The 14,274-nt window shown below is 36.6% G+C and overlaps 1 protein-coding gene across 3 annotated transcripts in view; it reads right to left on the bottom strand.

The window, feature by feature from the left end:
• CADM2 (cell adhesion molecule 2) overlaps positions 1-14,274 on the bottom strand; it is a 936,889-nt gene that overhangs the window by 178,116 nt on the left and 744,499 nt on the right. For all 3 annotated transcript variants that reach the window (XM_072431967.1, XM_072431968.1, XM_072431966.1), the window contains one exon: positions 12,746-12,895. In XM_072431967.1, the coding sequence (XP_072288068.1) occupies positions 12,746-12,895 (150 nt within the window). The remainder of the gene's footprint in view (positions 1-12,745; positions 12,896-14,274) is intronic.

A 14,274-nucleotide genomic window follows, 5' to 3' on the forward strand; every position in this document is an offset into this window, starting at 1 on the left:
AAAGTGGATAATTCACTTTGCTACATAAATGGAGTATATCTTTTAATAAAATCAACCTTAATCTGTCTGTCAAAGACTGAACTAACAAACATGTAGCCAATAAAATCTCTCTAACTGTTGATTTTCATCCTTCGTTGGGGATAGTTACTCAAAAAATGTGGAAGCCCTATGATCAAGCTAACAACAGGCCAATATTCAGACATCAGTGTCAGCCAACATATACATATATATATATATATATATATATATATATATTTTAGTACAGGTTTTCTTTAACATCATGGAGTTTTTCCATAGTTTCTTGCTAGCTGTGTTTGTACTTAGTTTCTGCATTTCTTCTTGGCAGTGTTAAGCCATAAAGCTCAATGCTATTCATCTTCTAGAACAGCCCTGGGAAATGATTGTGTTATCCTCTGCTGGCCCCACTAGAGGAAAGACCCAACTGTGCAGTCATTAACTTCAGCAAAATAGTACTAAGCACATTCTACTTCTTCGGGGCATTCCAAGCTTATAAGCATTTTTCAATAAGCCTTGCATAAAACAATAGGAAAAAACAAGTTCTTCGCTTGAACGTAATGATAGTTACATTTGTTCTATTTTCCTATTTTATTTATTCTTGGGTGAGTGCTTATATATCCTATTGTATGGATAGATTTTTGTACACTATGATTTTATCCCAGATGATTTATGCTGTACTGTGTGTCAGAGAGAGAATTCTCTTGTATGCTTCCTTCTAAAAGTACATGAATATGTCAAAAAAGACTTGCAAACCAAAATATCCAACGTGATATATAACCTACCAACACCTACCAAGCCTTTGGGATGTATTCCCCCAATAAATATTCACAAAGCGGATAAAAATAGAAGAGAGACATCTGTAAATGCCATTCAGATTTTATTTTATGGTAAATAGTCTGAAGATTTATTAAAGGGTCTATTTTACCTTTTTAGCCACAAGAAAATCTGTCCACATCCTGTGTCTTTTGACACATTGATTTAGTAGCAGAGATATTTAAGAGACATCGGCAAATGTCATTTGTGTCAAATTACTAGGTGAATGCTGTAGCCATTTTGAATGTTACATTTTTATTAAATGTAAGTCCAAGCCTAAGATTATAATACAAATCCATTACTGGTCTCAAGAAATCTTACTTGGGGTTGCGATGGAAATACATTATTTAAATGTTAGACAAATTGATATTATTTTTCATTACCTCGTGGGACAACATAACCTAAATCTGTCCTCTGTAATGACTTTCACATGGACAGTGAAGATAAATATTGCACCATACTGTTAAAAAATTGATAGCTAATAAAAAAAAAGAAAATAAAGAAAATATTTTGTGTATCATTTGTGCTAAACACAATGCTGTGACGCCAAACATACCCTAAAGACTAGATGAATAAAATATTTTGTGTTTGGGGCAATGACCTGCTCCTGCTCTCTTGCAAGAAGTGATCTAAAAACTAATGAAGTAATAAAATTAAAAAAAGTTAAGGAGATATGAAATGACTAGCCGAAGTATGTCAATCAACTAGAGCAAGAAAAAAAAAGAAAACTTTAGAAATATATTTTACTGTGGGTTAATAGTCATTTAAATTAGGATAAAAGAATTCACACTGTGAAAATCTTTCTGCCATCTGATTAAGCAATGAGCCAATACGCCAGTAAATATTCCAGAAGTCCCCCATGGTTTAATTCAAAAGCCGTCTTTTCAGCCCCATCCTTCATTTTTAGGTCATCATTGTACATGCCATGTCAGAAATTTTCTATCATGCTGTCTTGAACGAAAATGAATGAAATGATTTCATGCCTTTTATTGGCAACTTTTGTTTAGTCGGAGCTATTGTCCTACAAAGCCTGGAGAGCAGAACACTAAAACCTACTGTAGTACAAGATTTATTTCTCAAGGAGGTTTACAACTGAACTTCATTTAGCAGTCTTTGAATGTGCTCCCTAGCAATGCGTATAAGGGAGTTTTCAATTCCTTTGGTGAGCTTACTGAATGACTATCTCCTATATGACTTCCAGTGGCAAATCACTAAGGTTATGTGCACCTTGATGTTCTTATTTATTCCAAAGGGCAGGAATAAAGAAGAAAATAAACTGCAAATTATTTCACCGCAGTCCTCTTCCATAAAGTGCAACTAAACGGATTCCCTAGGTTTTTTTTGCACAATATGTCCCCCCTACAGTAATGCATAATCAGCACTCTTCCCTGCTGCTTCAAAAACTCCCCCACCATCTTCTTCTGGTCTCCTGCATCCACAATCTCCATCCATCCACCATATCAGCCAGCCAAGGCTGGTGTAAGTCCCATGCATTCACACCTAATTTGACTTCTCCCAGTGCACATGTGTGGTGGTCAGTATATAATGATAAAAATTGCCAACCGGAAGAGTAATAGCTTTCATGGTAGAAGAGACAGATGGGAATTTGACATTCCCTCAAACATTCTCTGGTGGTGATCAGTTTCTTCCATTGAAACACATGGACCTGGAACATTCTCTCGAGGGAATGTCTGTTTTTCTATCTATGGAGTTTTTTTTGGAATAGTTCATAGATACTAGCAATAAATAACTTAATGCTTTAATCCATTTGCATTGGGTCAACCTGTTGCATTATCATCCCTTGGCATTCACACACAGATCATTATATTATCACAGCCCCCCTACCATTCACAGGTTTTCCCCTTGGGTATGGAACAATGGGTGGAGACAGTGACATGCTGGCCCATGAGGAAGAACTAGATCATGTCACAGAGCTTACCATCCTACATTCTCAGAGCTTGTTAATAGGATATGGGTGAGGATACCACAGTGGCTACTTAATTGCCATGGGATGATACCATTTAAGTCTTTTTATTATAAACCATTTCTAAAAAGTAGGTAAAGGGAGAAACAATGAAGGCTTTTTAAAGGGGCACTCAATTGTAAGCTGATAAAACAAAATACTTTATTTATAGCAAGAACAAATAAAAGAGTTATACATTTCTAGTGCTTATAGGCAAAAGTTTGGGGTAGTTTATAAAGCTTTTATTTGTTCTTACTATAAATAATGTATTTTGTTTTATCAGCTTACAATTAAGTGCCCCTTAAAAAAGCCTTCTTTGTTTCTCCCTTTCCCTAATTTTAGAACTGTCTCAAACATAAGGCTTGGCACTATTCAGGTTAACCTACTGTCTTAAACCATTCTCTCTTATGGTACTCACCTGTTTAGTTATTACTAATATAAAACCATATCTTGTTTCTCTAAAAATTAAAAAAAAAAATACCTGTAATTTTCAAGAAACTTAGTGTGCCCTTAACTTTCAGTAACAGGCTAACACACATACAATGCCTCTTTTACACTAAAATCCCAAGTAGTTTTATCAACCTTGTTCTCCCCTGCTGAACTACGGAACATCATTCCTTCTGAAAGGGACAACATTGATTAGTAGTTCAGTGCAGCAGATATAGTGTTGACAAGTTTCTGATAGCATCAACAGGTATTTTGTGTCATTTGACATCACTTGACATATGTGTATGTAAGTACTCAATGTTGTTATGTTGTTAAGTTACAACTGTTTTTGGCAATGCAGCACAACAAATAGTATTATGTTATCATGTCACTGCAACACATGATCTTAGGGGTACTATTCCATTTTGCAAAACTATATTGCAAAGGAAAATGTTGCAGAAGGTAGGTACTACTTCTTTCCCAGTAACGAAAGGTTGGTTTGCAAAGAAGATGTACGACATTGCCCCCAGGTGAAACATATCTCAGGTGAAAATCTAGCATTTGTAGGGTGATCCCCAAAGGTTGTTTAGTGATCCACAAGGCACATTACACAAGTTATTGAAATGACCACTGCCATTTCATAAAGGGAAGGATGCAGCAATATGTTTCCTGCTCCTCCCTCTCTCCATAGAACTGAACACCACCATATGTCCATCACTAGTTTGTTCTCCTGTCACTTAGTGGATAACTATTTTATAAAAGAAAAGCAGTTTTCATTTTAATATTTTGTAATACTTTTTTTTTACATTTAAAGCTGAGACTCCTCCCCTTTTGTCTGTTTTTTATTTTTAAATTGGAAACCCAAAGCCTACTGGGATACATAGACTGTGGGCTGCTCCTTCTGCACATGCCCGAGGGACTTTCGCAGTGAGAATGTCACTTTTGTTGTCCATTTTCCGTAAAGGTGTGTCACCCGATCCTGCGCCTGGGCAGAGTGAGATTGGGTAACGCAGGAAGAAGAACCGAGAAGAAGAAGATGGCAGAGGCCAGTGTCCAGCCTATGCAGGACTGAAGAAGGAAGGCTGGACGGTGCAGAACCGACTTAACTAGGATTGCAAATGGATCAAGGGCTTTCCACCCATTAAAGGGAAGGGTGATTTTTTTTTTTACTCATAAATCAGTTTTAAACCTAAATCCATTCATTAAAATCTAATTTATCCTTTACATGATAGTGTCATTTCTATAGTCATTTTTTTGTCCACAACTATCATCATAAGACTAGCTGGCGAGCCTGCCATGAGGGACCTTTAATAGGCTCCTCCTGTAATGGGATCACAATTCTCTTTCCTTGTCTCCCAGTTGTTTGCCTGCTTTCTCATACTGTCACATGCACTAACAGTGGAGAAGAAGCTGTGCTAAAGCTCCTTGCAAAGACACATTGTGCTGCTATCAGAATCGGGAAGCCCGTCCTGAGCAATGACATTGTAGTCACCACTGGAGCACATGTAAATGCATGTAGACCATGTAGAAAGGAAGTTTCTGCAAAGAGCCCTTAAAAGCTAAGCAACACAGAAAATAACAATAGATTTTAAAAATGCAAAAATGTCATCTTCTTAAGAAATAAAGAAATTATTACTTCAAATAACCTTTGTTAATATAGAAGGTAAAATGTCACAACTAACGCACTGCTCAGTCACAAAGTTTAAGTGCTGTGCTGAATTCCAGAGAATCATCGTTATGACTCAAATGCAAAGCAGTAGCTTTACAAAGTAAAGTCAGGGAAACAAGATATTTTTCTTAGCCTACTGTCAACTCCCATGAAAGCAATGGGAGTCATTGTCACACCTTACGTCCAGATGGCTGAGCATTGCAATCTAAAACTCACCTAAACAGAGCCATTGCTGGTAATTTCACTACTGTTTTTAAAGAAGGGGAAAAAAATAAAATTGATGGTGTGTGTAAAATTAAGGTATAGGGAGGATTACTTTTTGCCGTAAACCTATAATCACTGTTTCACATCATCGAATTTCTGCACATCACATTCATTCCCCATTGAACTCTAGTGCAGTGAAAGCAGAACGAAGGGACTGCGTTTTCTCCAAACGCCTACACTTCAGCACAAAATACTGCCGCCTCCCACACATCAGCCCATTATTATAAAACACTCATCTACTGTCTTAATATTCCTGAGTATGTCTCACTGATAGGATGCCCTAAAGCTAAAGGCAAATCAATATATCTTCCACCAGTTCCCAATACCGCAAGGCAATAATACATTCATTTATTAAAATTCAGATATCACTCATGTTATCTCTTCCACTGTTGGGTAACATTGCTGTATCACTGTTTCTGTGATCTAATATGACATATTGTGCTGGCATAACTTTGAAATTGGCTTCGGTTTGACAAGTGTGCTATGGGCAACAACACGCATGAAAAAATAGGTCGCCAGCCAAATGAGGTGTGTAAAAGATGTGTGGAAAGCTTGGAAACCCTGGACATAACAGATATTTAATCATGTATTCAGGCATGCTCTTCCTCCTCATCAGACTGATAACTAGGGATGAGACAATATGCTCGGATTTGGTTCACTCAAGGTTCTCCAAAACGGTCTCAATGATTATCAAACTCAAACATAGAAAACGTCATCAAAGTTTATGCAAGGTAAATCCTGTTAGTGAGTTCTGGAAATATTTATGGCTAATGAATACTGCTAAATAGGGCATATGCTGTCATATTGTTATAGGAGACATATGGAAGTGCAAAAAAAATGTACTGGTATTTTTTCCAGCTTTGAGGTCAATTTGAAAATATACATAAAACATACCTGGGGTGCCTGAAAGCTGTACGTGGTGTTTTATTTATTATTTATTAATGGTATGGGGTTCCCCTTATATTCTAGCTAGACATTTCTTCTGGCATGCAGTCTGGATGGCCAAGAAAGGGATGGCAGCAATACTGCAACACCCCAATCCTCTACCATACTAGGCCATCTGCTTTTCAATACTGGTGCATACTATTGTAGTATTTTTGCAGCTGAGGAAATTGCAATTTAGTGTTGAGAAGGATGTGTTATCACTGGTGGGCAATAGTCATGAGGTTATTATTATACAGTATTTATATAGCACCATCATATTACACAGCCCTGTACAAAGTCCATAGTCATGTCACTAATTGTTCCTCAAAGGAGCTCACAATCTAATGTCCCTACAATAGTCATATGTCATTAATGTAGTCCAAGGTCAATTTAGGGGGGAACCAATTAACCTAACTGCATGTTTTTTTGGGATGTGGGAGGAAACCAGAGCACCAGGTGAGATATGGAGATAGCCTGCAAACTCCATGCAGATAGTGCCCTGGGTGGGATTGGAACCTAGGACCTAGCGCTGCAAAGGCCAGAGTTCTAACCACTGAGCCACCGTGCTGCTGAAGATTGCCAAGGATTGTTGTAATTAGGAGGTATGCAGTATCTAACTACGGTCAAACTTTAAAATCAAATATGTAATGTAAGGTTCCCAATCCAGTAAGTGCAAACTTTTGTTTTTCAAAGTAAATGTAAATACCTGTTGATCTTGAAAGTAGAACCACTGGCAACTACTGAAGTACAATCACCTCAACAATATTAGAATTAATGCCGTAGCTGTTTAGATGCTGGCATCATTAATAATCCTAACCACAGCCCTGAAGATTGATGGCCCATCTACAGCTAACAGTGGAAAGGTTTTAGCAACAAAGACAGTGCTGTGAATGCAGAATGCAGGGGGCAGGACTAGGTGTGGCCAGGTGCCAATCAACAATCTAAAGTAGCCTTTTTTTATTTTGATTTACCATGGGGAACTTGAAAACTTTCGGACCTTTGGCATAATAATGCTATAATGACTATATCCACAGCTCTCGCTATATTAGCATGTTGGTTAGTGGGAAGAACTCCACCTACATTGGAGGCCAATGGGACGAATTTCACCTTAACAGATAGCCAAAAAGATCATTGGTATCAGATAAACTGGCCCACTTTTCATATTGCTTAAGGAACCCTTAGCAATATCTGGAAAATAAACCCTACGGTTTCACAGAACTCCAGTTGGGAAACACTGAGCTACAGGCTCGTGTATCAGCAGTGGCAATGCTGATAGCCGCATTACTTTACAATGTCATTTTCCCCCATATGTATTGTCAATAAGCATGTCATACATAGGAGAGGGAACTCTGCTCCATTTTTAGGAGCAGTGCAGGATTGTTGCAATATCATTAACAAAAGGAGAGGGAAGAGAGAGTGGCTCTTTATTGCAGGATCACATATTTAAAATGCTTTAAAATCCTTTATTCTAATCAATAAAATTCATGAGTTTAAGCACAGAACATACTCAACAGTACAAAAAATGATTTTTTTTTCAAAGAACTGGTTACATATATACAGTTAATAATTGTTTAAAATTTCTCACAACTTTGGAAGCCAGTGTGCTGGGTCAATTTGTTAGGATGTAGCTACAGTCCTTTTCCCAACTCGTTTTGCCCCTGTGGACTTCCCCAGGGGATATTGAGACTCTAAAAATTACAATGAAAGTATATATACATAATAAGTATATATACATGATAACTCCAATAGGTGAACTTAGTCAAAATAAAGGCTGGGTATTATTTTGACTAAGTTATTATGTATATATACTTACCATTGAAATTTCTAGGGTCTCAATATCCTCTAAGGAAGCCCACGGGGCAAAACGCGTTGGGAAACAGACTGTAGCTACATTCCTATAAATTGACCCAGCACATTGGGTTCCAAACGTGAGAAATTTTAAACAATTATTGTCTGTATAAATTTAACCAGTTCTTTGAGAAAAAGAAAAACATTTTTTTTTACGTTCGAGTATGTTCTGTGCATAAACTCATGTATTTTATTGATTAGAATATAGGATTTTAAATATGTGATCCTGCCATAAAGAACCACTCTCTTCCCTCTCCTTTTGTTAATATTAATTGGCTTGGCAACAACCTAGTGGTAATCCTAAATAGTTACTTTGGGATCAAATTTTTTGTGTGAAATTGTTGCAATATCATAAGAGGATGGACTACAATAAGGGCATCTATGAAACATTGCAGGGCCTAAGACAAAACTGTACCCACAAATTATCTTATAATTAAGTGCTGCAGTATATATATATATATATATATATATATATATATATATATTATTTTAGGGCTGTAAATAAAGTGCTTTAAAAATAAGGTGTCTTTTATTTGACTGTGTATGTAAAGGCTCCAAAACAGTGTCCAGATAAATGAATAGTTCTCATCTACTATATCAATTTCTGTAACTGTGTAGTGAAATTTAGACTAAGAAAATGAATTGATATACATAAGGCATGTTACCAGTTATTTTACACACTAAGCAAGATTTCTATATATACCTTAGGATAAGAAAGGCTAACGGAGCAAAATTAAAGGCAATGTACATTTTTATAGAACTAAGGAATCATGGGTGTTTCTAAAGCAGAACAGCTTAATAACAAAAAAGAAAGCCCATTCTCCCCAAGATACTTCACAATGTTGTTTCTGGTGTTAAAAATTCCCTTTAGGGAAATTATAAGACTGCAGACACATCGGCTATTTATTTTTACATTATGTAATAAGACCATGTACCTGGATGAGGCATTTCATGGAGCTGAGCGTTCCCTGGGGTCTTTTTAGTTGTGATACATTTGGCTTCTAGAGCTGTGTGTTTTCCATGTGCTGAGAAGTATACTAACAGATGTTATCTAATGATGGCGCTAATATGGAGTGGAGTATTATTTGAACAGTGCAACCATTCTCAGCGTGCAATGCCTGAAGGTAAACTTTCTTCCTACTTGTGTATTTAATTATATCGTAACTTTTGCTTCTTAGAAGAAAAAAAAAATATGTTAAAACCAAAAGTCAGGTTATAAATATAAATACTCACAAATGAAAAAAGCACTAAGGCTCTCGGATTTTGAATACAAACTGATAAGGATTTGATTTTTGCACCAAGCCACTACTTTTAAGTGTTTTTTACCATCAGATTTGAAACTGAGTAACCAGCAGAATACATTCAGCTCCTGCTCTTTGGGGTATATGTAAACATTGATATAACAGATTGCCAATTATACAAATTGTTAGGTGATTTAAATTATTGTATGTTGCTGTTAATGATGTTCTGATTTACAATTACCTTGTGGACAGTGATAGGGAATTTTGTTGTTGTAATGCTGATTTGTTCCTATTTATGAAAGAAAATAATATGATGTGTAATGGATTTGCGTTCCTCTGGCCCTAGGATACTTGACCATATAGGGTTAAAATATTGATGGAATGCTTTGAAACACAACCCGCAGCATGTCAACCAGCAATTTAGAAAGCATATACAATAACAATTTCTTTCCAATACATGCAGCAGATCACATTAGTGGCAGTGGCTATTATATATATTTCCATTTTTGCTGCAACCTTTTAGCACCACTTAGATTTGGTTACCCACAGATCATTATTATTGAATTTTGAAAGTATGTTCCTGAAGTAAGATTTTCTTTAAATAAACATATGAATACATCATGCTTGACTTATTACAAGAATAAAATACAAGCACCTACAGGTTCACGGATGTATACACATTAGTATGAGTTACAGGGGTGCTGATTTCTGTTGTGGCTGTGCAACTCCTCCCTATTGGCCCAACACTATGATATTACTATGACCAACAGATTCAGGTGGGAAAGGTAAGTGCATGGTGAAGTCAGAATTTGCATACATTGTTGTGAGTTCAGGATATGCAGATCACTTGCAAACAAGGATAAATAATTGTGTACCTCTGCGTACTTCTAATTTTTCATGAAACCGATTTTATACAGTTTCAGAAAGTAAAAAGCTTTTATGAAAGTTTTATGCATTATCCCATTTTTTACAACACTCAGTGATAAAATATGCACCAGTTTTAGGTTTAGAAAGATTCCATAAGGGATAGACACAAAAATCTTTGTTGACAGAATGTTGCAAAAATGTGAGAGAAGTGAGGAGGTATGTGCAACATGTCTGGAAAAGGCATTAACACCATTTTATCTAATCAGACAGATCAAAATCAGCTTTGTTGCAGATGCCACACTGGCTTGTGTGAAAGGCATAACAGAAGTGTTTTCACATTGAGTGATCTCCAAAATCCTTTTAGCTAAAATGAATGGGGAGTTTATTTTCCTTTCCAGACTTCACTGAAAATTAGTATTAAACCATCCCACATCCTATTCATGTCTACAAATGTTGAAATCTACGTCTATCTGACTTATCGTAATATTCTTCACATTGTCAAAGCCTTCCGACCTTCAGGGATTCTTCAACGTGCTTGTAAGCTTTCCATTTAGCGCTTACTGCAGCGTCTTCAATTATACTCTACAGAGAAAAGGAACTGCATTCTTCATCAGTGAGCATATTGTGGTGCAGAGTACAAATTCTCAATATGAGGTATATTCCATGGCATATGCTGAGGAATTTCACAGCTAAGGCTCAGTAGAGAATCTATTCTTAGGCCTACAAAGCCACAAAAGCAAAGGACTTTTATGTGCAAACTGTACAGTTAGAAAACCTTCCTGCCATTTGTTGGATATATGAAAATAGAAAGTGAGAATGAGAGAAGGTAGGAATGCTTCACTTTATTATTGTGTGCATAGCCTAGCAAAAAGGAAATAAAATGATTTCTAGGCACAGGTACGGGAATGTAATATACGTTAGGAATGAAGCAACTAAAAGATAGTCAGACAAAGCAGACAATTTAAAGTGTGTCTGTGGGCAAAAATAAAAATAGATATGATATAAATCCAGACATTTCCCACCTATACATAATGTTTGTTTTCAATATTGATATAGTTAAAGTGGAACTAAACTAAAAAGGTAAAACACTGTGGGCAGGGTAATTGTTGCATTATGTTTCTTCAGAAAAAAAAAAATAAATGTACCTGCTTGTTAGCAAACTTTTTCTAAATGTACACTGACCATAAAGTGCATACAAAGTGTACAATCCCAGTATAGCTGGCTGAAGGAATTAGGTTTTTTAGGCTTGGCTAATTACGAAAACTCAAGACCTGAATCTGGAAAAGGACCCTGCAACCATAACATCTCGAGTAATAGAGCAAGAAGACATGAATTCAATTCCTTTAGGTTCAAAAATGTAAATGTTATTACTCCCCTAGAAGCCCAGCGTGATCCACTTCTTGGAACCCAGTGGCTACACTCTCTGCACATTTCTGGGTTTGGCAGCAGTGTAGCCACTCTTTAGTAATCACTCCTTGCATGAGAAAGAGGGGTGGATTATATTGCAACAGAAAAAAGAAGACTAGTCCAAAAAGTTCAAATAAGGTGAGGCAGTGCAAAAGAAAGGCAACAGGACAGAGCCTGTGTTAATTTATACACATATATTATAAAGGACCTATTTTTATGTAAGGGCCTACTTGTACAATCAGTGAGTTTTATACCCAATCAGGTAGACCATTGCATTAAATTGTACAGATCAGTAAGAATTAGGGAGGTAAGTAGGGAATAACAATCAGGCTAACTCACCCCAACTATCAAAAGTGCTAACTTACCAGAAGCAACTCACTGGTAATATACAGTACATAGTACATACATTAGGATTTTATTTATTTAGCAATTCTTTAAAGTGTAACCAAACTCAGCATATCAAGTTTTGCTAATATGAATGATAACGTTTGCAAGGCTGCGCCGCATGGTATAGATCACACAAATTTTTTGCTAGTTTTAGGCATCTGCACTGTGCTGGGATCTGTAGAGCATTTGTACTAGGGTGACAATCTTTAGAACCCAGCATCAAGGTGGCCATGTGTTGTTCTTTTATTGCTCCCTAAACTCCATGGGACTTGCAATACCATGATTGTTTTAGGTCATTTCTATCTGTTTTCTGCAGTAAAGCATTACCACCATAAAAAAAAAGATAAGTGAGGATTGACTTATGATGTGGGATCATCTAGGGATGTGAGTTTTAAGTCAAAGAGGATTGAACATGTAATGGGCAGGCAAGATGGCAGCTTAGTGACTACTGGGGGGGGCGATTCCACATTTTCACAGACCTTACAGTGAAGAATCCCTTCCTTATCCGGAGCTTAAACTTCTTTTCCTCCAGACGCAAAGAGTGCCCTCTTGTTCTTTGTAATTATCATAAAGTGGATAATTGGGAAGAGAGTTCTCTATATGGACCATTTATATATTTATACAGGGTGATCATATCCCCCCTTCTACATCTCATATATTCAGTTCAGCCAATCTCTCCTGATAGCTGAGCTCCTCCATTCCGTTTATTAGTTTAGTCGCCCTTTTCTGCACTCTCTGGTGCCCAAAACTGGACTGAGGTCTGAAGTAAAGTAATCATATGCTTTTCTAATTGTAAAAAATCTATTCCTTTAGTAAATCATCTATACTACCTAAAAACAGACATAACTACAACATAACAATATGGAGACTGCATTTCCAGCTTTGAACAGCAATGGAATCTAGAAGAGAAAGAATTACCTTTTTTGTCATCAAAGTATAGGGTTTGCTGAGCAGGATTTGACCACTGGAGGGAAGTGTTATCATTTTGATCCACTCGGCAGGTTAAGTTAACCGTTCCTCCTTCAACGGCTGTAACATTCCATGTGACTGGAAATTGCCCTTGGGTAGCTAGATGCAGAATAGGAAAACATAAATGACATTAGTCAAGGATGCTACAATCTGTATGTAAAGCATCAGCAATGTATGGACTATGAGACACACAAATATCAAAGCGAACAATGCACTAGGAAATAAAGGAAGGCAATCAATTCTAGACAGGATTTTTTTGTTTCAGCTACATATCAAAACCGCATTTCCTCTGGGTCTTAATCTTAGGCCCTAACATGCTTTTCTTTTTCATTGTAATGAGTCTTATCTCTAGGTTTGGTTATTTGTCTGGGATTACTTATGTATAGAATTTCGCTGCATATATAAAATATACATTTCTGAATGAACACATGGCTTTCTATTATTGCAACAGAAGTTATTAAAATCTGTCACCAACATACAATACTAAATTAACCCCTTAGGAACAAACACAGCCTAGAACAAAATTGTTTTTCCCTAAATATTGAACAACAAGCAACATTCAGTAACTCAATGCAATTTTGCAGCAGCAATACTGCTGCTATAAATGTGTTTTTACACAGATAACTAATTCTGATAAATTGCTGTTGTCTGAATCAGGGATGTCCTTTATGTAATATGAGATTTAAAGTCCCTCGGTCATAGGAAGCTTTGCTGTATTGTCACACTTGGGGCAGCTCCAGCCTTTCTGGAATATATTGCAACTAGAGATCAATAAAGAAATATGAATTCTGCCATTTCTCCCCTTTTAAAATGTTAGTTTCCCGGCTGTCTTTTTGATCCAGCAGCGTCAATGCATTTTGAGTCCCTCTCCCGGGAGTATAAAGTAAAGGAAGATTGTCTTTCATATATGCGTGCTTGTTAAGGTTTTATAGCTCATAAGAATCAAAACTAGAAATAGGCAAATAGCATTTTCAAAATAATGTCAGCTATGCCAGACTGTGGATTTCTTTACTGCACTGTACAATACATCACAATCTGCTGCAATACATGTGCTACCAATATAATACTTGTAGAAAAATAATTGATTTTACCCATTTAAAAATCAGAAATAGTTAAATTGACATATAGGGATGAGCGAGCAAATTTATTAAATTTGGTCTTGCGGCGAATTGGGCAGTTCTCACTTACCAAACATGTAGGCGAGAACGGTCTTTGTAAATTCGGCCGGCGAGACCGAATTTTTGGTACCTGCAAGACCAATCGCTGCCCTGAATTCTCTTTCAGCCCTTTACTAGTTGTATGTGTTCTTAGGTAGAGTTTCTCCCCCAGTCTGGCATGTCAGTTATGCCAGACTGTGGATTTCTTTACTGCACTGTACAATACATTACAATTATTATTATTATTATTATTAAACAGGATTTATATAGCGCCAACATATTACGCAGCGCTGTACATTAAATAGGGATTGCAAATGACAG

This window comes from Pyxicephalus adspersus, chromosome 1, assembly GCF_032062135.1.
Source record: "Pyxicephalus adspersus chromosome 1, UCB_Pads_2.0, whole genome shotgun sequence".
Classification (NCBI taxonomy): Eukaryota; Metazoa; Chordata; class Amphibia; order Anura; family Pyxicephalidae; genus Pyxicephalus; species Pyxicephalus adspersus.